Below are 27,006 nucleotides of genomic sequence, written 5' to 3'. Positions count from 1 at the left end.
GTTATATAATATAGTTTCGCATAGGCTGCTCTAGAAATAAAGGACAAATGGTCAAAATAAAGGGGCAATTCCTTAAAATACGGGACAGTTGGTCACCCTTGACTGACACCCCAAATAATTGCTGGACTAGAATTCCTTTCACTTTATACCTTTTGTATTCTTTCTGTCTGCGTGTATTTAAAAAAAAGTGACAACACGAGCTGATTGGGGAATAACATTCTGATAGGGATGTAATTAGTAGGTGCAGACACATGTTTGCGAGGTGTGGAGGGAGAAAGCTGAAAGGAGGAAGCAGCAGCAGCAGCTGACACCCGGGCACGACATCCTCTCTCTCGCTTCACATTTGTTTTGATTCCTTGGGCGCCCAGAATGCGCCAAGGCTGCGCATGCGCACTGAGGCGCCAGCTGGCTGCTCGGCGGAGGCCGCTTCCAGCCGAAAAAAAACAAGGAGGGAAAAAAAAACTTGTAGCTGCGGTCGGAGCGGCTCCCACCATCGGCAGAAATAAACATCACCGCTCAGGAGCCTGAGCCTAACCCGATTAACCGCCCTTCCCCCACCTTCACCCCGATCGAGTGACGGAGACGGGTGCACCGGGGCCTATCTATTATTTTCGGTGTTTTTTTTTGTGTTGTGTGTGTGTGTTTTCCCCCCTCCCGCACCCACCCGCCCCGCTCCTTTTCCTTCCAATGTTGTTCTCCTTCGCCTCGGCTCACGGATTTGAATTGTGGGAGAAGCAGCGAGGCCGGAGCCGGACCTGGACCTGCGGCTCTGCACCCCCGGCCGTGCCTGCAGTGAGCCGCCGGCGTTGAAGGTGGCTTTCTCCAGCCTTTTCCCGTCTCCGCCTGCCATGAACGGTGGCGGCGGGGCGCTGCCGGGCGGGGTCTCCAAGGTGAAGTACTGCCGTTACTACGCCAAGGACAAGACCTGTTTCTACGGCGACGAGTGTCAGTTCCTGCACGAGGATCCCAATAATGGCGCCGCTTCCGCGAGCCTCGGTCTTGTCGTCAATAACAACCACCCGGGACTGGGAGTCGGGGCGGCCGCGGCTGCGCCGGGAGCCGGAGGCGGCGGCGGCGGTGGAGGAGGAGCTGCCGGCGGAGGGGGTGGCGGCGGCGGAGGGGGAGGATATCCACACGGAGGGCCCAAGAAAAACGAGCTCGGCAGCCTGGTGGAACCCGGGCAGCTGCTCACCAGTGAGTGTGTGTTGGATATATTTCAGTCCGTTTATTAAAACCAGTCCCTAAGGTGCCGGCGTCTCGAAGGAGACGCTGTTGCCCGATGAAAATACACTTGGTTTGTCCTTTTTTTCCCCCCACTCCTACAAAGGAAACGGCAGTTTGGTTGTCAAGTGGACCCGGAAGAGTAGATGTCTCAAAACAAAAAAAACACGGACGGGCAGTACCACTGTCATCTTTGGCCGATCCTCATTAAAATATGTTCTGGAAAAGAGTGACTTGTCATGGGATGTAGATACTTTTTCTTAAATGAAACCTCTATGGTGACAGACTTAGCATCTTTTTGAGAGCACACTTTGTTGAACTGGGCGAGACAGCAGTACTAATTAAATCCCGAATTGTAGCGCTTTTTGGTGTAGTTGTTTCACACAAGTGTACTCATGCATTTGTTTATTTTCGGGATCAGTGCTTTATGGTACATGAATTGGACTCCAAATATGCTGAATGGATAGAAGAACTTTAATAGTTCAATCTGACAGACTTTAAAATTGAGTATTTCAGTGTACATTTAGCACCCTCAATGCAAAAGAAAATTCCTTGCCATTGCCCAGAAGCGAGATTGAAACAGACTTTAAACCAAGGAAAGAGATTGGTAAAATCACTAAAATCCGAGTCAGAGGTGGGCTTTGAGGACAGGAAGCAGATGGACATTTGCACATATAGTGTAGCCATCAGTGGTGCTGTGAAAGGAAGTGGAGGTGTGTAGTGTACACAAGTGGCTGGAATCTGGACCAGGTTAGCAATTTTTTTTATTAGCTAACTTGTTTTAATCTCTGATTATGTTTGTGCAAAATTGCTTTCAGAAAGGTAAGAAAAACTTGCCTGAAAAGTAACATTTTAAAGTTATCCTTATTTAATCTAGCCACAGTGAGTGTTCTTTACATGTTATGACACTATTATGTTTTTCTACTTGGATGAATTTAGTACTTATTTGATGAACTGGATTTAAATTAATTGAATTGATTCTGTAACCAATAGTAAAGAACTTGGGGCACTACCTGGTCACAGAAATAAAGTACAATAAGCTATGTGCTGGTCACAGAAACAAAGTACAACAAGCTATGTGATAAAGTTACTAATTACACGTCAATGTAACTGAAAGTGATTTAGACATCTGAAATATAGGAATAGGCTATTCAGCCCTGAAGTTTGTTCCACTACTGAATTCAATCATGGCGAATATGAACTCCACTCCAGTAACCTGCAGTTGATCCATACCCTCACTAATAAACATATGTTGATCTTAGTCTTGAAATTTCAGTTGGCGTGGAATCCATAGCCTATTGAGGGAGAAAATTCCACATTTCCACTACTCTTTGCATGGAAAAATGCCTCCTAATTTCACTCCAAATAGTGCAGCTCTAATTTTGTGATAATTTTTCTGGAATCCTGCACCAGAGGAACTAGATTCCCTGTACTCTTATCAAATCCTTTTTAGTGTTTTAAATATCTCAGTTAGATCACCGCTCAACCTGCTATGACGGAGTGGTTGAAGCAAATAGTGTAGTAGTATTTAAGGGGAAATTAGATGAGCGTACAAGGGAGAAGGGAATATTTACGATAGGAGATTTAGATGTGAAAAGATGGGAGGAGGCTCTAGTGGAACATAAACACCGGCATGGACTGGTTGGACAGCATAGCCTGTTTCTGTGCCATATATCCTGTCGTACTTTCAAAGCAAGGAATTCAAGTTACAATTATGCAACCTGTCCTGTTAACTTAACCCTTTTAAAAGCATTATAGTAAATCTATGCTTCTTAAAGGCATGTTTTCTGAGGTGCCCATATTGAATGCAGTACTCTCGAGGGGCATGACCAGGCCTCTACAAATGAAGCAAAACTTCTCCCCCTTTTTCTAGCCATTTTAGATTGGAACATAGGAGCAGGAGTAGGTCATTCAGCCCCTTGAACTTGCTCCGCCATTCAGCTAGATCTTGGCTGATCATCTACCTCAACACCGTTTTCCTGAGCTATCCCCATATCCCTTGACGTCATTAGTATCTAGAAATCTATCGATCTGTTTTGAACATACCCAATGACTGAGCTTCCACAGCCCTCTGGAGAAGAGAATTCCAAAGATTTTCTACCCTCTGAATTAAGAAATTCCTCATCTCTGTCCTAAATGTCTTGCCGCTTATTCTGAGACCACTTCTTCTGGTTCAATACTCGCCCCCGGCTCTCACCCCAGCTAAGGGAAACATCCTTCCTGTGTCTACCCTGTCTAACCCCTTAAGAATTTTAAGTTTCAATGAGATCACCTCTTATTCTTCTAAACTCTATAGAATAAAGGCCCAGTCTCCTCATAGGACAATCCCGCCATCCCAGAAATTAGCCTGGTGAATCTCTGCTGCACTCCCATTGTGGCAAGTATATCCTTCCTTTGGTAAAGGGACCAAAACTGTACACAGCACTCCAGGTGTGGTCTAACCAAGGTTCTATACAAATGAAACAAGACACGTTTACTCCTGTACTCAAATCCTCTTGTGATAAAAGCCAACATGCCATTTGCCTTCATAATTGCTTGCTGCACCTGCAAAGAACATGTAAATCAGCCAATTCTCATGACAATATTTAAAGTGGGAAATCTGGGGACATCTCGAAATTATGGGCAAAATATTTCTTGAGGGATAGAATTGAAAGAGAATTTATGTTAAACTTATATAGAATCTTGTTTAGGCTACAATAGAAGTAGTGTGATTGGTTCTGTTCATCATATTATAAAAATAATATGGACACACAGGAGAGGGTGCAACATATATATTTTTAGAGTGATAGCAGAACTGACCAGCTATATCTCAGGAAAGATTCAACACACTGATGTTCATTTCACTAGAAAACCAAGGGGTCAGCTGATAGATCTTCAAGGTTATGAAAGAATCTTCAAGGTTATGAAAGGATTTAACGGGATAAATGTAGAGAAAATGTTCCCACTTATCGGTGAGACCAGAACTCGGGGCCATTACTATAAAGTAGTCACTAATATACCTAATAGTGAATTCAGGAGACATTTCTTCACTCAGATAGTGATTAGAATGTGGAACTCTACCAGAGGAAGTACAAGGTACTTGAGGCAAAAAACATAGATGAACCTAAGGAGAAACTAGATAAGTACATGGGAGAGAAAGGAATGGAAAGATATGTTGAAAGGGTTAGATGAAATAAGGTGGGGAGAAGCTTGCATAGAGGTTAAACATGGGCATTGACCTGTTGAACCAGATGGTCTATTTATGCACAGAAAATGCTGTGTAATTTTATGTAACTCCATTAGCCTTTTTGCTTGCTTTTTGTACCTGTGAGCCAGCTTTTGTGATTTATGCATCTTGATGCAAAAATCTTTTCGCTGCTCCTCCGTTTGAGAAAGTATAAGAAGTAGCTTAAAACAATAAAGATAATGGTATTAGCAAAACAGCCTAGGGTATATTATGACAATTTATTTCAACCACACTGCATTTCAACTTAAGATATATGTTAAGAAAATATTATCATGTCTAGATGGGTCCAATAGTGTGGTGGTAGTAGTGGTACTGGCTGGTTGTGATTTTGAATTCAATAAATCTGGTCACTCATGAGCTGGTCATGGATTTGTAAAACACTGATGTTTACTTATGACCTTCATTATAAGGGAACTGTACTTCCTACCCAGTCTGATCTACAGCCCCACATCCCATAATTGACTTTTAATGCACTCTGAAGTGGTCTATGAATATTAATTCTGTAAAAATCATTGCAGACCTATGCTTAAGGATGGGCAATAAAAGCCAGTGTTGTCCCAATAACTAGCACAAACTGTTTTCTTTTAATATTAATTGTGTCATTTTGCTTACTTTTACTGTTTTGATTATGTAGCTGAAAATAATTCCGAAATCTTTCAACTAAGTTACTTTATTTTTCAGTTCCAGGACTGGAAACAGCATTACCAGATAACCTCACCAACTCATACTTCAGCAGCAGCTTTATTGGGGTAAATGGCTTTGGAGGAGGGCCAGCTGAGCCAAAGTACCCGTTGATTCAGGTATTGGAACTTAATTGCCTCTAACTGTATGTATTATAAATTCTGAAAATGACTTTACGGTGTTAAAATAACTAACCCAAATATTACATTAAGTGTGAAGAATGACAGGTGTTTTTCACACATGAATATAACATAGTTTACATATGCTTGAAAGGGCAATGCTGAAGTTCGTTTCAAGAAACAGTCCACTTCAGTGTGATATCATGGTAGAGTTGCCATTTTGGGCGCAAAATGCATTTGAAATTGCATGGGTTAGGTTACACTTCAGGTTTCAATTAAAATTAATTTGCTTAATGTTATAATCGGTCCCCATGCAAGATCGCTCCAATTTGTTGTGATTCTGGACGAGATACCCCAAATTGTTAACTTCCTGAACTGGAACCCTGTTTTGCTAGGCACTTGGCTGAGGAGGAAGGAGCTGGCTTCCCTTCTTTATTCAACCTCCTTGGTTGGTTGCGACAAGGCTTAATTTAAAAGGGATCCCTTCCCTTGTGGATACCTTTTCCCAGTCCAAATGTATTTATATTTTAGAAGGAGCCAAGGCTTTCTTGAATCAGAATGAGTTTATTAGTTACTAAAACCTGAGGGAAAAAATAATAAAAATGTAACACAACTACACACAGATTAGAAATGAGGAGTTGAGTCCAAAAATAAAAGTTAAAAAAGATACATGAATCTGTCTTTGGCTTGTCGTGAGGAGTAGATGGTGAAATGTTGTGCCATTAAATTGAATGATTCTGGTAGAACTGGCTTTGGCAGTTGAGCATTTGGTTTGAAGACGCTTGGTTTGGCAAGTTAGCTGAAGGAGCTGTCCTGTTTCCTTTTTGACTGTGGATTTGTTGACTAGCCCCCAGCAACACTTATTGTGTTGTGACACTTATTTTCACGTGCAAGTTGCCTCGTTGATGTTCTTCAGCTGTTCCACAGCACACTAGCACACCAGAACTCGAATACCATAACTAGCGTACACATACTAGGTTTGCAGCTGGCTTTTAACCTCCTTTCTTGTGCATTCCTGGAAGGGAAAAACAAACATGCCTTTTGCCCAGAATCTGCTTTCTTCAACTCAGATCATTTCCACATTCTGAGATATAATTCAACAGGAGATGGTTTCCACTGAGATGGTAATCAGCCTCCATTAAAGTTCAGTTTTTGTTTTGCATTTCATCTCTTCCTTTGAAGTGTCTCTGTCTGAAGTAGGACTTGATACCTTTTAGGTGCAACATTCTGTTCTCTCTGGACTACTCGGTCAAGTATAATCCATTTAGGAATTTTCCAGAAAGTGGTTTCTTTACAGTCTCGGACAGCTTTTGCTTGTACGTGTTTTTTTTTTTAAAAAACACCTCTTCCTTTAAAAAAGTCCAATATTTCTGTAAGTAATTTAGGCTGTGATCCACTGTCATGACAATAATTGCCCAAACAAAATCTTCCATGATCCAATGTAATCAGGCACTGTAATGGAATGTAATTATTTATGTTAACCTGGTGCAGCTTTATTATTAAAAGCTGAAAATTGTGTTTTTTTTTAATTCATTTTGTTGTGTGTGCACCGCTGGCAAGACCAGCATTTATTGCCCATCCCTAATTGCCCTTGAGCACACCATCTTGAACCACTGCAGCCCATGTAGTGTGGGTACATCCACAGTGCTGTTAGGTGGGGAGCTTCAGGATTTTGACCCAGTGACAGTGCAGGAAAAGCAATATATTTTCATGTCAAGATGGTTTGTGGAATAAAACTCCCCTTTCTCGCCTGCTCCCAGTGTCCCTAATTATTTGTCAAAAATCTATCTGTCTCGGCCTTAAATGTGTTCAACAGTGGAGTGTCCACAAAAGCGCTGGGGTAGAGGATTCCTAAGATTCACAACCCTTTGAGTGAAGAAATTTCTCTTCATCTCAGACCTAGTTGATCAGTCCCTTATCCTGAGACACTGTCCCTCTTCTAGATTCCCCAGCCAGGGGAAACATCCCTGTTCCCAGGGATGAAGATTAAAGTTACATGGATAAATTGGAGAAGCTAGGGTTGAATAGATAGATGTGCTTAGAATCACAAAAGGTTTAGATAAAGTAAATTAAATAAAAACTTTTCAATGGTTGGAGGGTGCTAATGAAAGAGCACGGATATAGGGTGATTGGCAAAAAAAAACAAGTGATGGGAGGAAGACCTTTTTTTACACAGAGTGGTTAGGATTTGGAATGCACTGCCTGATAGTGTGGTGGAAGCAGATTCAGTTAGCGTGGTGGAAGCAGATTCAGTCATAGCCGTCAAAAAGGAATTGGATAAATACTTGAGGAAAAAATTACAGCATGGGGAAAGAGCAAGGGAGAAGAGACTAAATGGGTCACTCTTTGAAAGAGACAGTGTACGTTCAGTGGGTCAGTGACCCCCTCCTGTGCTGTACTATGCTATGATTCTAATAGAGATATTTAAAATTTAGGTGTTTTGACAGGAAGTAGGAGGAAACGGTTTCTTCTGGCAAATGGGTTGATAACTAGTGATAACGAGATAAAACAGTAATATTTTTCATAGTGTTATAATGATTTGGGGCACATTTCCTGAAAGGGTGTTAGAAACATTTCATAGGAAATTTCAAAATGACTTTTAGACATCCTCTTGAGGAGAACTAACTGGCAGGGCGAGAGGTAAGAGCTGAGGTGTAGGATTAAATGAGATAGTTCTTTTAAAGACCCAGCACCAGCATCACAGACTGAATGTCCTTATTCTGTGCTGCAAGTGTTATTTAGAAGAGAAATCCTTTTCAAGATAATTTTCTAATAGCCTGTAGTAGATGGTCTGAGGCACTGGTCACAATCAAACGTCTCTTTTTTTCCCCCATTCCCACTGCTATTGCCAGGACTCAGATGGTTTATTTCACTGGTGGGTCCTGCCTGCAAACTGACAACATTTACCATGGACACTTAAATAGTATAATCGCTGAGAGATGGAAATTACTGACTACGATAGGACTGATGTGACAAACTCTCTGATCCCTCTAAAACCAGTCTTTGTGAATTGACTACTTCTGCTCAGCTATTCTCTGTGCAGAGTGGGAATATCGCAGGCTGGGGACAAGCTGTCAGTCTTAGACTGCAGATGAATAGAGGATGTCTCATCTCACTCTGTCCAGGACAAGTTTCCAATCCTAGCTCCAAATCCACAGCTAATGTTGGAGAATCACAACAGGTCAGTGAGCTTCTGAGAGGGAGATGGAACTGGTGCAGTGTCCACTGGGAACATTAAACTGACTTTTCTCTTTCATGCACTGATAAACCCTTTAAGCATTCCAGCATTTACTATTTCATTTTTATTACTCCTTGACCACCCAAAGTTTAGCTAGTCTGGAGTCATAAACAAATGAGAAGTCCCCCCCAAAAAAAACAGTGTAATTTCTCCCTCTCCAAACTGTGTTTGATTTTGTTTTTTGCCTTTGGAATGTGGTTGACACAGCAGCATTTATTTCCTCCTCCTCGTTGCCCCAAGGGCACTGTAGGTCAAACAGATAGTTTGAGAGTAGAGTTGCATGTAGCCCAAATCGGATGAGCAGTGGCAGGTTTCCTTCCCTGAAAACATCATTCATCTTGTTGGGTTTTTACAGTAGTCGATGGCTTATCTGGTGTCAGTCCAGAAATTTAACATGTTGATTAAATTCCACTTGATAACTTGCTGTGATGAGTTTGGAACTTGACAACTCACCCAATACCATAACCACTATGAGATGTAAATGTCCCTTTGTTATCGATAAAAGGACCAATTCCTTCAAATCATTAAGCAGTGTGTCTCAATCCTGCATTACCACTTCCAAACAGATCAGTTGTAAAATTAAGATTTGCATTCATGTAGTGTTTTTCACAACCATAGGATATCCCAAAGCACTTCACAACCAATGAAGTACTTCTGAAGTGTGGTAACTCAGGAAACACAGCAGCCAATTTGTGCACATCTAGCTCCCATAAACAGCAGCATGATAAGTATTGTCCAGGATATATCTTAGCAATCTTATTTCTTTAATTGAGTTTTTAACCAATTTCATATTAAATCTCAACAATTTGAGTTGTACCCAATAGTAGAAACAGAAATTTACAACAGAAAAGGGCTAAATTCAAAGATTGAATGTCATGAGTGATTGAGAATTGTTATGTTTTCTCACAAGTGCTTAAATGCCGCCGGTATATGGTTAAAGCTTTTTTTTTAATATCGCCATACCTCAGCTCCTCTGTGAAGTTATACCTTCATGCTTTTGACAACTGGAGACTCCCTCAGTGTTCTCATAGGCAGTCTCCCATCCTGTACCCTCTGTAAACTTCAGTACATTCATAATTCTGCTTCCTAGATCATAACCACACCAAATCTCACTTGCACATCACCCCTCTCTAAGCAGTCCTTGGCACCACAGATTTGAAGTTCTTATCCTTATGTTTGAACCTTTTCCTGGCCTTGCCCCTGTGATACATAAAATAATGTCTAGGATACAGAAAGCAAAGGTTAGGCGTAAATAGTAGAAGTTTCAAGAGGTTGCTTCTTGAAGGAAAGACACTGCTAGTGTAGTCGACAGCAACATGACTTTGCATTTATGTAATGTAGAAAAATGTCCCAAAGCACTTCACAGTGGCATAATAAAAAAATGGATATTGAGCCAAAGAAGGAGATAATGAGAGATGTGGCCAAAGAGGTCAGTAACGAGGTTGGTTTTAAAGAGGGTTTTTGTGATGTGAATCCATGAAACAGAGTTCAGGCAAAGTTGGTGGGGGTGGGTGGGTGGATGTTTGGCGTGGAGTGGGTGGGTAGTGGAGTCTACGTTATAATGCTGGTGGAGGTTACAGACTGATGATATTATTGACATGGCCATGAAAATATTTAAGCATGAGGATGGAAATTTTAAATGTGAGGCATTGGGGAAAGGAAAGCCAATGCTGCTCATTGAGTATAGGGTCCAGCAGGACCTAGCGTGGGATAGGATATGGGCAGTCGAGTTATGGATGAGTTCCAAGTTTATGGATGGTGTAACGTGGGAGGCAAGCAGGGAGAGTTTTGGAATTGTGACTGGAAATGGCAAAAGTGGGGATTAGGGTTTGGGCAGCAGATGGACTGAAGAAAGATTGATGGCAGGCAATGTTTGGGGTAGAAGTAGGTGATTTTTGTTATGAAGATAATGGAATGATATGGATAAATAGAAGTGAGGACAAACATGAATCTAAAGAAAATATATATATGCAAAGGACATAACTAATAAAGGAGAGGATGCTAGGAGGGAATATGAATCTAGGGAGTAGGCTAAAAAAAAAATTGGTGGGGAGAGAAGTTAAATATAAAATGAAATTATCAAAGGTATCTGTCAAGAAGCTATTAATGTATACAATATTTTGGAAAATATTTTTCTTTTAAAATAGAGGTTTAGTCTGCAGGTGTGTCTTGATTGGATTAAAGTCAGCTAGTCTGGGTGCTTTGATATGTACTAGTTTGAGATGTAAACAGAGAGGTAGAGTGTATTTGTATTTTTTGAATAGCGCATTCAAGAAGTAGGGTGAAAACTGATGCCTTTCTAGCAGCTACCAAGCAGTACTAATAAAATTGGTACTATGAAATGGGTTTCATTGTTAAAAGGTAAAGTTCAAAGAGGTTGTTGATACAATGAGAATTAACATTCAGTGGGGCTACTAGGTATAACTTCCGTAGTTTTCGGATGTGCAGGGCAGGGGCAATGTGAGATCAAAATGCCTCCGACTGGCTCCACAGCAATCAAAGTGAAAGAACCTCATTTTGAATTCGTAAGGTGAAAATGCTTTGCCTGGTGTCTAGTTAAGTCTATTGGTTGCTGTTGCCTTAATGGAGATTAGTTTGGGAACTTGTCAAAAGTTATGATAGTAATTTGTAGCCATGTGTATATATATTTTTAACCTGTGTAAATTAATAGAATGTTTCAATTTGTTTAAGAACTGATGGTCTGATTCCTGAATTTAGAGTTACATCTCAAACATAATACTTAAAATTATAGGTTATGACAGTTGTTTAAAGTTTCCCTCTGGGATTTTTAAATAACTCTGCTTTACCAACTGCATCAGTCATAACAGTATCAAAAGAAATTGTATACTATGACTATTTGATAGACACTTAAGTAACAGAAGTAGAATCAAGACTGGACAGGGCCATGCAGAGATGTGCAAGGCAAACTCATGAGATTGTTCTAAAATGATGGGGATGCTGATTAGATATTTTGCCTTAGTTTTCAGTGAAGAGGTTATTAAAGAAGAACTTCAGCAGCAGAAGACAAGTGGGATATTACAACTGTTAAAATTGAAAGAGAAACTTGACAAACTAGCCAAGTCAAAGGAGAACAAAACCATGGGTCCAAATGGATTGCATCATTGATACTCAAAATAAACTAGCGGGGAGGTAGTAGAGGCACCAGTATAATACAGAATCTCAGTAGCAAAAGGAATAGTAGTGAACAGCAAATGTAATTCCTATCTTGATAAAGAAAGGTAGTATTAACAGAGCACCATACCACCCAGGACATCCCAAACCACTTAAAAGCCTATGAAGTACTTTAGAAATATAGCCAATATTGGAAAAGAGGAACATATGAAGCCTCTTACTGGAATATAGGGACGTAAGAAATAGAAGCAAAAGGTACAAAGTAATAGAAATTAATGGAACAGATATCCATGGCTGTGACCAGATTGCCAACGTTTGGAAAAGAACCCAAATGAAGATTAATCAGCAAGTCATAAATGTGGAATTAAAAGTTTTGTAGAAACACGGGGTTGCTTAAAAGAAATTAATCCCACATATATTTAGTAGAAAATACATAATCATATGTAGTGTAAAAATGAACAGCCCTGACGCTTCAATAGTGCTACTGGAAGATATATGACCCAGTGTTACCAAATCCCATACTGGTACCTGGCCTGTATAAGATTAGCTGAGAAACATTCAAATGCACATACACATACCTCGTTGATCCAACTTCGCTGTTCACTGTAAGATTATGGCTGATCTTTGACCTTAACTTCGCTTTCCCGCCCTATCCCCATATCTCTTGATTCCCTTAGATTCCAAGAATCTGTCAATCTCAGCCTAGAAAGTATGCAACGACTGGGTCCTTGCAACCCTGAGTGAAGACGTACTCCTCATCTCATTCCTAAATGGCTGACCCCTTATCCTGATACTATGCCCCCTAGTTCCAGACTGACCAGCCAGGGGAAAAGGCATCTCTGTATCTACCCTGCCAAGCCTTCTCATGAATGTGTGTTTCAATGCGGTCACCTCTCATTCTTTGATACTCCAGAGAGTGTAGGTCAAATTTACTTGACCTCTTTTCATGAAGCCAACCCTCTCTTCCCAGGAATCAACCTAATGAGCCTTCATTGCGCACCCTCAAAGGTAAATATAGGCTTTCTTGGGTGGGTATGGAGACCAAAACTGTATACAGTTTTCCAGGTCTGGTCTTATCAAAGCCCTACACAGTTGCATCAAGTCTTGCTTACTGTACTCTTCTACTCCAACTTCCTTGCAATTAAGGCTGCCATGCCATTTGCCTTCCGAATTGCTTGCAGTACCTGTATGTTAACTATGTATTTCATGAACAAGGGCACCCATGCTCCTTTATACCAACATTTAATAGGGTACATTTAAATGGTGAGAAACTGTTTTGGGTTTTCAAAAGGCATTTCATAAGGTGCTGCACAAAAGGTGAATAGGCAAAATAAGACCTCATGAAGTTTTGGAGGGTATATTTGCATGGATAGAGGATTAGTTAATGGATGGAAGTCGGAGATTGGGCATAAACGGGGCTTTTCAAATTGGCAGCAGTGAATAGTGAAGTGCCGCAAGGATCAATGCAGGCCTCAGCTATTTGCAATCTATATTAGGTGAAGAGACAGAGAGTAATGTATCCAAGTTTGCTGCTGATACCAAACTAGGTGGAAAGGTAAGCTGTAGGGAGGACACCGAGGCTGCAAAGTGATAAAGACAGGTTTGGTAAGTGGGCAATAAGATGGCAGATGGAGTATAATATGGGGAAATGTGAAGTTATTCACTTTGGTCATAAGAATAAAAAGACAGAATAATTTTTAAAAGGTGAGAAGCTTGTAAGTGTTGATGTTCAATGAGACTTGGGTGTGCTGGTATGAGGAATGCAGAAAGTTAGCATGTAGGTGCAGCAAGCAATTAGGAAGGCAAGTACCATGTTGGCCTTTATTGCATGGGGATTGGAGTACAGAAATAAAGAAGTCTTGCTACAGTTGTACAGGATTTTGGTGAGACCACATCAGGAGTAGTGTGTGCAGTTTTGGTCTGTACATTTATGAAAGGATATGGTTACATTGGAGGCAATGCAGCAAAGCTTCACTAAATTGATCCCTGGGGTGAGGTGGTTGTCCTATGATCAGAGGCTGAGTAAATTGACCTTGTATTTTCTGGAATTCAGAAGAATGAGAGACAATCTCATTGAAACCTACAAAATTTTGAAGGGGCTTTATATGGTGGACACTGTTATGATATGGCAGCTGGTATTTGCCAGGCTGACCAAATCCACAAGGGAAACTTGGCCACGCTATCACAATGATTTTGCAGTTTTTTGTATTTATCACAAGGAGGCTTGTGCACTGAAGTCAGAAGTAATGAGTCCCTTATCACCTTCAGAGATTTTAAGGATTAAATTAAAACATTTATTAACAAAAGAAGAACAAACTTAAACACACAAAGATTACAGTTACACTGTTATAACAGTTCCCAAAATTTTTACCTAACCAGACTCCCAACTACACACCCACTTTAAGGCAACAGTCCAAATAGATTCCGAATTTATAAAGTCATCCAGCAATATTACCAACAAGCACCTACTGGACAATGGAATTCCAAAGGCTTTTAACACAACAATAAAAACAATTGTTTGGAAATCTGAAACAAAAACAGAAAATGCTGGAAAAACCCAGCAGGTCTAACAGCATCTGTGGAGAGAAAAACAGAGTTAACATTTCGAGTCCATATGACTTCTTCAGAGCTCTGAATAGGAGTCATATGGACTTGAAACGTTAACTCTGTTTTTCTCTCCACAACTGCTGTTAGATCTGCTGAGCTTTTCCAGCATTTTCTGTTTTTGCTTTTAACACAACTTTGGTTACTGGAACAACAAACTTCTGCAGGGTGGCTAGAGACTTTTCCCCAAGTCTGTTTCACAAAGTCACTTTTCAAGATCTCACACGGCCACACTACACACAGCCTCCCATCCTTCTTTAAATATATTTCTCTCTTTTTGATCTGCAAATCCCATTGTCTTTAGAAGTTACTTTTCCCAGAGTATAAAAATCTTTTGTGTTATTATAGCCAGCACTTTTGGCAAAAAATCAACGTAATAACCTTTCCTTATTTATCTTGCCAGTGTAAACATTTTCTGTGTCCCTTTGAAAATCAAGCACCCTTCTCACTTATCTAAAAATGCAAATTTCATTCACACTGTCTCTGCTGAGACTTCACCTCCTGACTCATCTCCATTTCAAATGCCCATTTTATTTAAAAAAAACAATGAACTTAATGGCATTAAATGCAGTCGTTTCAGCATTCTAGATTAGTTGCTTTGCTGGTCCTGATTTTTCATTTTAAGGGCTTGAAGTGTCTTTTTAAGGTGATTTAACCACCCAGTGAACCTTTCTATTAAAGTTTCTGTTTTTTATTGCCATCAAAAGATTGGAACAGTATTGCTAGTGTTTACAGAAGTTTTTTTCTGTTCCACTGCTGGGTGAGGACATTTGTTGAAAATGGTAGGAGGGCAGGGTGTGTAGTGGGCTAAATTCAGCTTTTCTTTGCTGGAATCCTATCCATTCCATTCTGGATGGCAAAAATCCATTGGCTGACAGGGATCGTAAGTACAATACTTTCAGACTGTTTTACTCCAGTTCCTGGTGGGCATGGCTCTCCATCACAAAGCAAGTCTATAATTTTGGATTGGCTGGCACTATTGGAAAAACATCAAATTGTTTCAGTAAGTGTGCTTCATTCTCCATTTAACTTTCCTGTACCTTTGCTGAGTATGTCTGTACTGAATGTGGATAAACAAAAATAAGAGTATAGTAGCAAATTGTCTCACAATCCCATATTTTCCAGAAAGGCCGGCCACCACATATCTAATTCACTCTGCAAGTGCTTTAAAACTGCTAGTCAGAAGGTATCCCAGCAAGAGAGATTTTGTGCAAGAATCTCCTGATGCTGTGTCATACTGGTCCTTGTAGAATTTTCTGTTTTCCTTGTGTTTATCGTATGACACTGGGATTGAGAGTGATGGGTGTACAGCAGTGGGACAGGTCGGCTCTCGGCAAAGTTCCCTTATTCACAGCATCCTGCATCATGCCAGGTATGCTGAATAATAATATATCGTACCTTGATGCCCCTAACTAAAAGTTTTAAAGCATAAAATTGGGTAAGGAGGAGCAATTAAAATGTATAGTGGGTGTATTTTAATTTGATAACATTTCTAGATTATTTGATGCTCAATGAAATATGCTTGTCTTTTAAAGAAAAAAAAAAGCAAAGTTTTTTTTTAAACTTAATTTGTTCTGCACCTTTGGAACAGTCACAATTTTTCACCCAGGCAGCTTCATTGTTTTATTTATAGGGCAGCTTGCATGCATCTCAGAACAGCGAATGTTCAATCATGTGAAAAGTTGATCCAAAGGTACTTGAGCCAGAAAATTTAACACTGGTGTGAGCTTGGATAGTAGCTGTCTTCAGCTTTTAATTTTTTTACACTTATATGTGGGATTCTATAATAATAATGAACGGTTTTTGTCCACACTTTTCTGATTGGCTGTTAAGTTGATTTGAAAGGTGGAGTCTTGTGTACTCAGAGACGTGTGCTATATAGAAGACTGGCATGTATGAGACATATTAATTTGAGGGCCACAGAGCAGCTAAATTCAGATATTGTGAAACAGCCTCATTATAATACTTCTATTTGTTTCGAATAATTTAATACTTTTTCCTGGCTGGCCAAATACTCTAGCTGACCAGCCGGGCAGGCCTCAAACCAGGCTCCTCAGCTACTACCAAAGCCCCCATAGACAGGAAAGGCCAGAACTGGCCTGATGTGACTCTCTCATCTGATTTACTCCTCTCCATGCATCTTTTCTTTCTCTCCCCCCCCCCCCACCCCCCCCGCCCCACAACACACACACACACACACACACACACACACACACACACACACACACACACACACACACACACACACACATATACACACACACACACACACACACACCTATTAATGGGAGACATTTCAGCCTCTTCCACTGAATGTAGGTCAGAGAGATCAGAAAGTGAGAGGAGCAGGGATTGAAGCAGTGTCTGTCCACATGCTCTTTGACACCATCTCTCCCCCTCCTCCCCTTCAAAAAAAAAAGCACTTCTCTGAGAGTTTTAGTTTGTGGTTGCTGCTTTGAAATATAGCTGCTTTGATGTGTTATTGACTGGCCTCTGGCTAGAGGGATTGTGGGTGGGGTGGGGTGGTACACCTTGTGGAGGATGGAGGAATGGCATGGAATGAGGGAAATGCATCAAAGGTATGGGATGAAGATGGCATAGGAAGAATGGATGGGATGAAAGGAATTAGATGGGATGATGAGGGGAATGAAAGTAATGAGATGAGTATGGCACGAGGGATAGTATGGGAGAATGGAATGGCATGGGATGGGAATTTAAAGAAGTACCATTGCAGTAAAGATACTAATTTCACTGCAAATGTTTTGCGGGCTTCTGCTAATATCAATATTCTACACCTTGCTCACTTGGTTAATTGTATGTTCAAAGTAATCTTAAACTACAAGATTGTGTATTGGTCAGGATTATTTTGTTTACCATACAGTAGAGCACTGTTAGTAGTAACTAATTGCAATGTCCTTGTGGGTGTGCTGCTGCCCATTCAAATGAAGCATTTGTCAGCTTAGGTGTCTTTTCTCTTGGTAAGGTGGCATCATTTCATGTAGCAAGTAATTTGCTAGGAGGACACAAGCCTCCTACATTTGCCCCTGTTGGGTGCTGGGAGCTTAGAAACAGGGAACTTTTACTGGTTACCACCAGACCACTTAAGTTCCCCCAGTGTAATGCTTGTTTAGGCAGCACAGGTTCAGCAAACGATTAACGCTACATATGCATAACTGCAAAAACAGGATATTAAAGTTGTTAGCTTTGGAAATTCTATCTGTGATTTATTTTTGTTCATCAAGAAATAAAATTAAGAGGCAGTGGGACAAATTGAACATTGTGGCAAGAAATGGTTTTAGAAATAGTTGTTTGGTGGTACAGAACTTGAATATTGCTGAAAAAAAATTTTTTGACAAAGCTTTTTGTACTCAGGACAATTCGCAGGAAAATACCAATGTCAGGGGAACAACATATTTATACTGTATGAGGAGAAAGTGCTGATTGGTTGGCAAGTGGACTCTGGTAAAGGTGTTTCCATTGATATTACACCAGTTGATGGTGACTGACAGTTAACTGCCAAGCATTGTTTAACATTTAATTCTGCGTGTTTTCTTGTGAACTGTCCTAATGAGCACGGGATGAAAAGTTTTGACAGAAAATGTTGTTTTCCAGAGTACTCAAATGGCTTCCTAATGGGTTGAAGGGGCAGTGGGAGTTTGGCTATGAAATTGCCTAAGAGACAGAAAGCAGTGGGTAGTAAGGTGTAAATGGTTATTTTTCAGATTGGTGGGAAGTATACAGTGGTATTGCCCAGGGCTTAGTACTTAGCCATTGTTCTTTCTGATATATTTTACCGACCTGAATTTGCGTATAAAGAGTATCATTTCAAAATTTTCAGATGATGAAACTCATAGATTAGTGAAATGGAAAGATGTGTGGCAAATTAAATTTAATGCAGAACTGCTCAGAAACAATGAAAGGGTCGAGAAATGGTGAAGAAGTAGAGCTGACTGTCACCAGCATACATATGAAAATTGACCTTGTCTGCTGGTCATGTCAAGGGACATTGGCAGACAAGGAAGAAGAGGGAGCCAAATGTCAACCTTACGTGTTTATAATCTATGTTAATGGCTTAGATGAAGGAACAATTTATTTGTAGCCAAATTTATTGACAATACAAAAATAGATGGAAAAGCCAAGTTGTGAGGAGGGCACAGAACCCGCAAAGGATATATATAGGTTAATTGGATAGGCAAAAATTTGGCAGATGGAGTATAATGTAGGAAAACATGATGTTATCCTCTTGGTACGAAGAAGAAAAGCAGAATATTTAAATGGAAAAAAGATCCTGAATGTTGTGGCATAGAGGGATCTGGGTGCCCTTGCCCATGGATCGTAATAAGTTATCATGCAGATACAGCAAGTAATTAGGAAGGTGAATGGAATGTTGGCCTTTATTGCAAGGGGAATGGAGTATAAAAGTAGTGAAATCTTTTAACAACTGTATAGGATGTTGATGAGACCACACCTGGGGTATTGTGTGCCATATTGGTCTCCTTATTTAAAGAAGGATGCACTTGCATTGGGTGCAGTTCAGAGAAGGTTCACTAGGCTGATTCCTGGAATGAAGAGATTGTCCTGTGAGGAACTGTTGAGCAGGTTGGGCCTGCACTTATTGGAGATTAGAAGATTAAGAGGTGATCTTATTGAAACAAATAAGATTCTGAGAGGGCTTGACAGGGTAGATGCAGAGAGGATGTTTCCTTTCATGGGGGAAGACTTTCAGAGTAAGGGGTGATTTAAGATGGAGATAAGGAAGAATTTCTTCCCTGAACGTTTGTTTATTTTTAGAATTCTCTATCTAGGTGCATGCTGTGCCATTGAATATATTCAAGGCTGTGCTGGACAGATTTTTAAGCTACAAAAGTCGAGGGTTATGAAGGGGCAAACAGGAAAGTGGAGTGTGGCTGCAATCAGCTTAGTCATGATCCTTATTGAATGATGGAGCAGGCTTGAGGGGTGATCTGCTTGTGCTTCTCCTTCTTATGTTCTTATATCACCTTGGGAAGGGAACCCATTTGTAGAGAGACTGTTATCATGATTGTGATTGAAGAGGTGAAAGTAGAATCAAGCCAGACCATTCCTATTTAAACCAGCATTGCTAAAACAAATTATCTGGTCATTAACATCTCAGTGGTTGTGGGACTTTGCTATGCACAACTTAGATTCTGCATTTATTACATTATAACAGTGACAACACTTGAAAACAGTGCTTAATTGGTTGGGACGCTCTGAGAATCTGAAAGGCGCTTTGTAAATGCAAGCATTTTTCTTTTGAGCTGGACAATAGAGGGGAATAATGGAGTTGGCAATGTTCATGGCGATGGAGTGGGCAAGGAGGGAAAATTTACCACAGTTGTAGTCACAGAAAATGTTTTCATGGCTTTGGCCAGGGCTGTTTCTTGCGGTGGGAAAGGTGGAGTTCCCTAGAGATTTGATGGATAACTTCATGTTTCACGCTTACGATTGAAACATCCAATCAGTGCCAAATATATATGAGACACCAGATGAGCTGTTGTGCTGGCGGTGGGGTAATTCATGAAAAATGAGAGATGTTTCATCTGGAGTACTGGATGTATTGCGTTTTATTTGTGACCATTTACTGTGGGGTATTAATAACATTGTTTTTGTCTAGAAAAAGCCTACTTTTGGTATGTAATCAGTAATATATGACATCAGGTGTGTGATTATAATGTAACAGTCCTTGTGATTTGAGTAATGCTCTGATTCCAAATTCGTAAAATGAAACCAAGCTTAGTTTGACTGTATTTTCTTTTCAATCAACAGTTTTGTCAAATAAATGACTAGATGTCAAAAAGATTTACATATTTATTCCCCATATGAACTGTCTACAGAATTTAAACAGTTTGATTCTAATTGTTTATGGCTGTGTATCATTTTCATTGAAAAGTTGGGAGCTGATTTGTAACTCATTAAAATGTTTAAAGTTTAGCCACCACGATGAAGTGATCTTTATACATTTCTTTGGCATGTTCTTCAAGATATATATACTCCATTATGGGAAGAAGGATGATGCAGCATCATATGGCAGGAAATGGCAGTGTTCAAGTTTTGTTTTATTTATATCAAGTTTTATTATATTGCAATATTGCCTGGAGTCATGGAGACTTCTGCTACGCAGAAGGAGCCTCTTCATCCCATTGAGTCCACGCCAGCTCTCTGTAGAGCAATCAAGTGAGTCCCATTTCCCTGTTCTATCTCCATAGCCCTGCAAGTTTTTTTTCTTTAAATGCTCATTCAGTTCCCTTTTGAAATCATCAATCGTCTCTGCTTCCACCCCCACCTCATAGGCAATGAGCCCAGTTCTGTTTCTGGTCAATGATAACCTCAGGATATTGATAGTGGGGGATTCAGCAATGATAATGCTGTTGAATGTCAAGGGGCAATGGTTAGATTCTCTCTTGTTGGAGATAGTCATTGCCTGGCACTTGTGTGGTGCAAATGTTACTTGCCACTTGTCAGCCCAAGCCTTGATTTTATCCAGGTCTTGCTGCATTTGGACATGGGCTGCTTCAGTATCTGAGGAGTCGCGAATGGTGCTGAACATTGTGCAATTATCAGCGAACATCTCCACTTCTGACCTTATGATGCAAGGAAGGTCATTGATGAAGCAGCTGAAGATGATTGGGCCTAGGACATTGGGAACTCTCTGTAAGGATAAATCTCTGCCTAATGCAATTCTTAAATAGCTTGTATGTATGAGTTTTTGTTTCCCTAACCTACATAATTCATTTACAGTATGCTGATCAAGGAAAGCAGGAAGAAATCTTCAAACTGTTCTAATGTATGGCAGGATCAGATTAACATCCAGGCTTAAGCTAACAAATGGCATATAATAATTGTATAGAATAAATCCCAGGTAATAACTCTCTCAATCAAGAGAAATCCAATCATTTATTTGACTTTCAATTGCTGAATCACTCATTAACATCTGGATTAGCCTTAACAGTGTCACCAAAAGATCAGGACACTGACTGGATATTCTTTGATAAGTGGTTTACTTCCTGACCTCCTTTACCATCTGCAAGGCTCCAACTAGAGTATGATGGAATACTCACCACTTGTCTAGATAGGTTTGGCTGCAACAGTACTCAGAGGTTCAACACTTTCCAGGACAGAGCAGTTTGCTTGACTGGATGTGGTTGCAGTACATAGAACTACAGAGCAACTCACCAATGATACACCAACTGTGCTTTGCTTCTCTGCAACATCTAGCACTGGGAAGGACAAATGAAGCAATTACATATTGCAAAGCATTGGCTACACAGAAACAGGCCATTTGGCCCATCAGGTCTATGTTGGCATTTATGTCTATTGTTTCTAGGAGATAGTTCCAAAAGATGGCCTCAAATCCTTTGGAACTTCATTTTTGAGATGCCAGAGGAACACTCCCCCTCCTTTGGACTCAAACAGAATACTATGGGTAGCTGCTTCTCAAACTACCTCGGCCCCCATCCCCATAAACCTAGTTGCATGCTGGCTGACTTGGTGTCCAAACCAGTCAAAGTTTCTCCACTGGCCAAATGGTAGTTTGCAATGGGGGCGTATTTGGAGTATGCAACTTGCCCCAGCCTTGCTAATGAGACCCAAAGCTCAAAATTTCTTGGACTTCTCCATTGGCCCAATGTGTGGATCTCTTCACTTGGCTGCCTAAAGGTCAAAATCTACTCTATTCTTTTTGAGTCAAGGAATAAAATGTTCTTGATATTGACACTATGCCCTAATTTAATTGAAGTAGAAAAATGCTGATTTGGGGGAGAAATAGTGAAATAAGATCATTTGTTAAATGGTCTCTTTTGCAGCATACCTTGATGAGGATTTTGGAGTCACTCTGTGGCGCCCAAAGCATTAGTAATATTGCCTTTTGTCAACTATTCTGGCAACCAAGTTGAAGGGCTGACCTGGTTTTCAAGTTTAAGGCTCACTCAACAGGCTTCAGGCAAAAGCAAAATACTGCAGATGCTGGAAATCTTGAAATAAAAACAGAAAATGCTGTAAATACTCAACAGGTCAGACAGCATCTGTGGGAAGAAAAACAGTTAATGGGCTGAAATTCCACTATCAAGGTGGATAGCTTGAGTGGGGAAACTTTGAATTGGCAGACCTGCCTCGATATAAAGGGCCCTGCCACATGTAATTTTCGTTTCTGGGAGGTGGGGGCAGGATTAAGTTGGGCCTGTCGGCTCCAGAAGCAGAATGGAGGTGGCAACGGGGGTGGGCGAGTACTGCTGTAGGCTAGTTAGAAGGCTTGACTCAGTTTTCTGGGACTCTGTCCCAGTTATAAAAGCAGTTAGGCCCCCTAGATCTAATCTCTCTCAGCTTCTCAATTCTCCATGCCACATCAAACCCATGCCCCCTCCACAGCCACTTAGCCAGTATGTGGGCAAGACTCGGGACCCATATGGAGATTAAAAAAATTAAACTCCTAACAATCTAATAGCGTTTTCATCATACACACTTGATGCTGAAAACAGTCTCATTCATGAAACCCATTCAAAGATTTTAAATCCCCTTTATTGGCCTATCTTTTATAAAAACAAACAAACTTCTATTCGCTAACCACATCAAAGACAACTGAACTCCTTAATTGCCTCTTAAAGCTGTCAATCAAAATCTAAATGCAACCCTCCTGCTGATTTTGGAGCTTTTTGAAACTCAACCAAGCATTCTTAATGAGTTCAGCTGTAATAATAACCTTTGGGAAATGTCAACAATAAACTCTATTGAAACTGCAGGAACAGATGGTAACTCTTTTCTAAGCAACATTAGATGGCCTGGCTATCAATAAACTCCAGCAGTTTCTTTTACTCTAATATGTAGCTGCAGCCTGTTTTTTTCATGCTTAAAAGGCTTCTCCACCCTTCAAGAGCATTTAAGTCTCCTCCATCAATTCATAAAGCAGGTTAAAGTCCTTGGAACATCCACAATGGGGTCTGTTGAACTCAGCACTAATTTCAAATGGCCCTGCTAAGTTCATGTTTCCAGCCTGTGAGATTTATACCACACTCCATTCCCCCTGCCAGCAAAAATGGGAACTGCCAAAAACTTCTACCTGCCAGAATTGGCCTGATTCGATGAAAATCTTTTTTTTCCTTTGTTCATGGGGTGTGGGTGCCACTGGCTAGGCCATCATTTATTGCCCTTGAGAACTGAGTGGTTTGCATTGGGCGTTTAAGAGTCAGACAGCAGATTTCCTTCCCTAAAGGGCACTATTTGAACCAGATGGGTTTTTATGACAACGGTTTCATGGCCATCATATCAGATTTTTTATTGAATTCAAATTCTATCATCTGCCATGGTGGGATTTGAACCTGTGCCTTCAGACTATTACCCTGGGCCTCTGGATTACTAGTCCAGTGACAATACCACTATGCCATCACCTCCCTCTTGTGACCTTTCATCAAAAATTTAGCAGAGCTGTTGCATTTGGTTGTTTACCTTTGGTTGTTTAATCTTTTTTCTTTACTAGTGGACCCTTCTCTGTACTTTGATGTTCTATAATGTTCACAGCTAGCCTGTGATCTGCGTACATTCAAATTTATCGGTGTAGATTTTTCTAAAATAAGCACAAAATACTGTGGATGTTGGAAAACTGAAATAAAAACAGCACTTTGTTTTTATAGCAGATTTTTCTAGTTGTCCCTCATTCAAGTTACTGCTTTTAGCCTTTCAGTATAGTTTTTGCACATCAGTTGCAACATGTGCTCAAGGTTTATTATTCTGTGTAAATACTGGAGAACTAATATTAATGAACTAAAATAAATCATATGTATCTGTTTTGCAACTGGTACAAACAATGAACCACAACATTAAAATGTATAATCTATTCAAAAGCAAAAAAAAATCTTTGTTTCTGTTTTATGAGCCACCAGATCTTGTTTAGTGAAGTAAGGTGTTGAACTGGTGATTACTGTTATAGATGCTCTCAACATTCTTTTTGGTGTAATTCAGGGGTGTATTTCAGTGATGCAATCCTTTCGCCTCATAATTTTTGATAGCTGACAAAAATTCTTTGTTTCATAAATGCAAGTGAAAGTACGTACTCAGTTGAGACTGAAATTCAAACTTCTCACAAACTTCTTTTATTTTGAAATCAATATTCTAGTCATCTAGTTCTACTGTGTCTTAAGAGGGGTTGGCAAGTTTGATTACTTTACACATTAATTTGTTTCTGCATTAAATCAGCTTCAAAAGCAATAGATTTTTTCAAGAACCCTGTCTTCTCCCGCTGCCACCCACACACACAGCTGTTGGATAATTGCTAAGCCGCATTCATGTAATTCCTGATGTTTGGAAATCAGGTCTTTTTTAAAAATGAAGTCTCTATTTGTTTTAATGTGTGAATGTTTTACATTAAGTGTATGGAATGTGATCAGAATAAGCTTACCCTCACGCACTAATAATTACAACCACACAATCCGCAGCAAGGCTGTTACAGCAATGGAACCAGATAATACATGTACCAAGCCAATTAGAACAGATGTGTTGTGAATGTATGAATCCTTATTTCTTGTGGTATTGAACTGTGTGCGATACCTCTTCGCAAACTGGATGAAGGCCAGTCTTTGTGGTAACTTATTTTCCCAGTGTCAGCCCATGCTTGCCAAGTACACAAGCAGCTAATTACATGTTCAACGTCTCAATCTATGCATTTCAACTTGCTGCCTCTATTCTGTGATTAAACGAGCTATTTCAGTGCTTCTCAAACTGGGATCTGTGATGCAGGGCTGGCTTGACAGATGGATGACTCAGCACAGTGGTCAAGAGTGAACCAGTGACTGGCGTGCTCTGCTCATATTGTGCTCCTGCTGTCCCCTGATCCTCTGATGCTCTCTTCATGCTCTTCCTCCTGCAAACCCACGTTGCTGCTCTCTCCAGGGTCCTGCTTTCTCTGTACTTCACTCTCACCCTGTGCTGTGCTCCCACAGTGGTCCTGCTATTTTCTGTTCCTCTAGTGTTCTCCAGGCTCCTCCTCCTCTCTAGGTTGTGTTTCTCCAGTGCCCCTGCTCCCCTGTTCCACTAGTGCTCTTTCCCTGCCTTCTGCTCTCTGAGTCCTGTCAAGGATAGACAGACTGTGCATTGAGAAGCAGGAACACCTATATCACCTATAACTAACTGTTTACTTAAAAGCATAACTAAGCACTCACTATGCAGCACTTGATACTAGGAGTATAATATGGTATTTTAATTTAGATGTGAGGTTCACAGTTACAAATCAATTTGAAAAAGGGTTCTTCATCCAAAAATGAGAACCACTGAATTATTCTTTTCATTATTACTGCATCAATCATATGTAGCACTCTCAATGCACTAAAATGTCAAAAGTTGTTTCAGGATGGACAGAATAGACACAATAGTTGAGAGTTGGCTGAATGCGCAAGGCCAAAGAGATGGGCAGAATAGAGTTGGGGACAAGCATGTGCATAGTTTTTGACAGGAGCCAATTAAGTTAGCTGTGGTTTTCCTATTGCTCAGTTGGAGAAAGTTTTAGCTTATGCATCGTAGTGCCAAATATGCAGTTTCACACCTTGGAGGTGACTGTACATTCAATGAAGGATAGTGGCAGAGCTGGATGTTGTGCATGTATATGGTAATACATGTTACAGTGGGTAATATCTCTGGGCAGCATGTAAATAAGGAAAGCGAGTTAAGGGTGAAATCTTGATGTACTCTAGAGGTGAAATTGTATAGTAAAAGAAAGCATTTCTAGAGATGTGCTGGCTCTGTTGGAACAAAGAAAAAATTATTCTGAAATGGGTGCTCCCCAGAGCTGGGCAATGTTGAATGTTGCAGAGAATTTGAAGACAACAGAGTGTTAACAATCCATCGCTGTTGTTTTTTTTAAGTTCCTATAGTTTATTGATTGACTTTGAGACCCAATATACAGAGGTAATCAGTACAGCAGAAGTCATGAGCCTAGAAACAAATTTGCAACCCAGCCCATCTGTACTCAATTTCTTGCACACATTTGGTTCATTCCTCTAGTCTTCCATCCAGTTTTGAGGGGTGATCTTGCCAATAGGAGACACGTTCCATGTGAGTCCAGTCTGCGTCGCAACATAACTCCAGACTGTAGCACAGAATGCTAATCCTCCCAAAAGTCTAGCATTTCCATATTTGTCATGAAAATCAGAACCAGTTTTGTGGTGAGCTTGTCTTGTTACAATTTGACAAATGATCTGACTGGACAGGGAAAGCAGACTCTTGGTCAAAGGCACCATCTCCACCGCGTGCATTGCTTGTTGTTATGGAAGTGGTCATTGGTGTCATTGACTATGGTGGTCTAGGTCCTGTAGGAAAGATGGAAACCAAATGGGAGGAATTCAAAAAGAAAATTTGGTAGAGATCAGCATGATTTTCCCCCTTACTCTTTTTAATTGTATTGGTTCAAGTTCTGCATTAATTTTTAAACTGCCGCTTTAATCTACTTTCTATAGCTTTCATAGGATTGTTCTTTATTCTTTAATGGGATGTGGCAAGGGTAGCATTTGATGATGATGGATTTCCTTCACTAAAGGGCATTTGTGAACCAGATGGATATTTATGACACTCGATGATAGTTTCATGGTCAGCATTACTGAGACTAGCTTTATATTCAGATTTTTATTAACTGAATTCAAATTCATGGTGGGATTTGAACCCATGTCCCCAGAGCAATAGCCTGAGTCTCTGGATTATTAGTTCACCGACATTACCATTATGCCACCATCTCATGGAAGTCTGGAAATATGTTTATAACGTCTGGTTACATCCATTCTGCCCAG

The 27,006-nt window shown here is 40.3% G+C and overlaps 1 protein-coding gene across 2 annotated transcripts in view; it reads left to right on the top strand.

Moving 5' to 3' along the window:
• Window positions 1–379: 379 nt before the first annotated feature.
• pan3 (poly(A) specific ribonuclease subunit PAN3) overlaps window positions 380–27,006 on the top strand; it is a 203,791-nt gene continuing 177,164 nt past the window's right edge. For both annotated transcript variants that reach the window (XM_041198817.1, XM_041198815.1), the window contains exons 1-2: window positions 380–1,194; window positions 5,129–5,247. In XM_041198817.1, the coding sequence (XP_041054751.1) occupies window positions 849–1,194; window positions 5,129–5,247 (465 nt within the window). In that variant the 5' untranslated portion in view covers window positions 380–848. The remainder of the gene's footprint in view (window positions 1,195–5,128; window positions 5,248–27,006) is intronic.

The sequence above is a fragment of the Carcharodon carcharias genome, chromosome 11 (assembly GCF_017639515.1).
Source record: "Carcharodon carcharias isolate sCarCar2 chromosome 11, sCarCar2.pri, whole genome shotgun sequence".
In the NCBI taxonomy this organism is placed as follows: Eukaryota; Metazoa; Chordata; class Chondrichthyes; order Lamniformes; family Lamnidae; genus Carcharodon; species Carcharodon carcharias.
The sequence above is the reverse complement of the archived record's forward strand: the minus strand, read 5'-3'. Positions and strand labels throughout refer to the sequence as shown.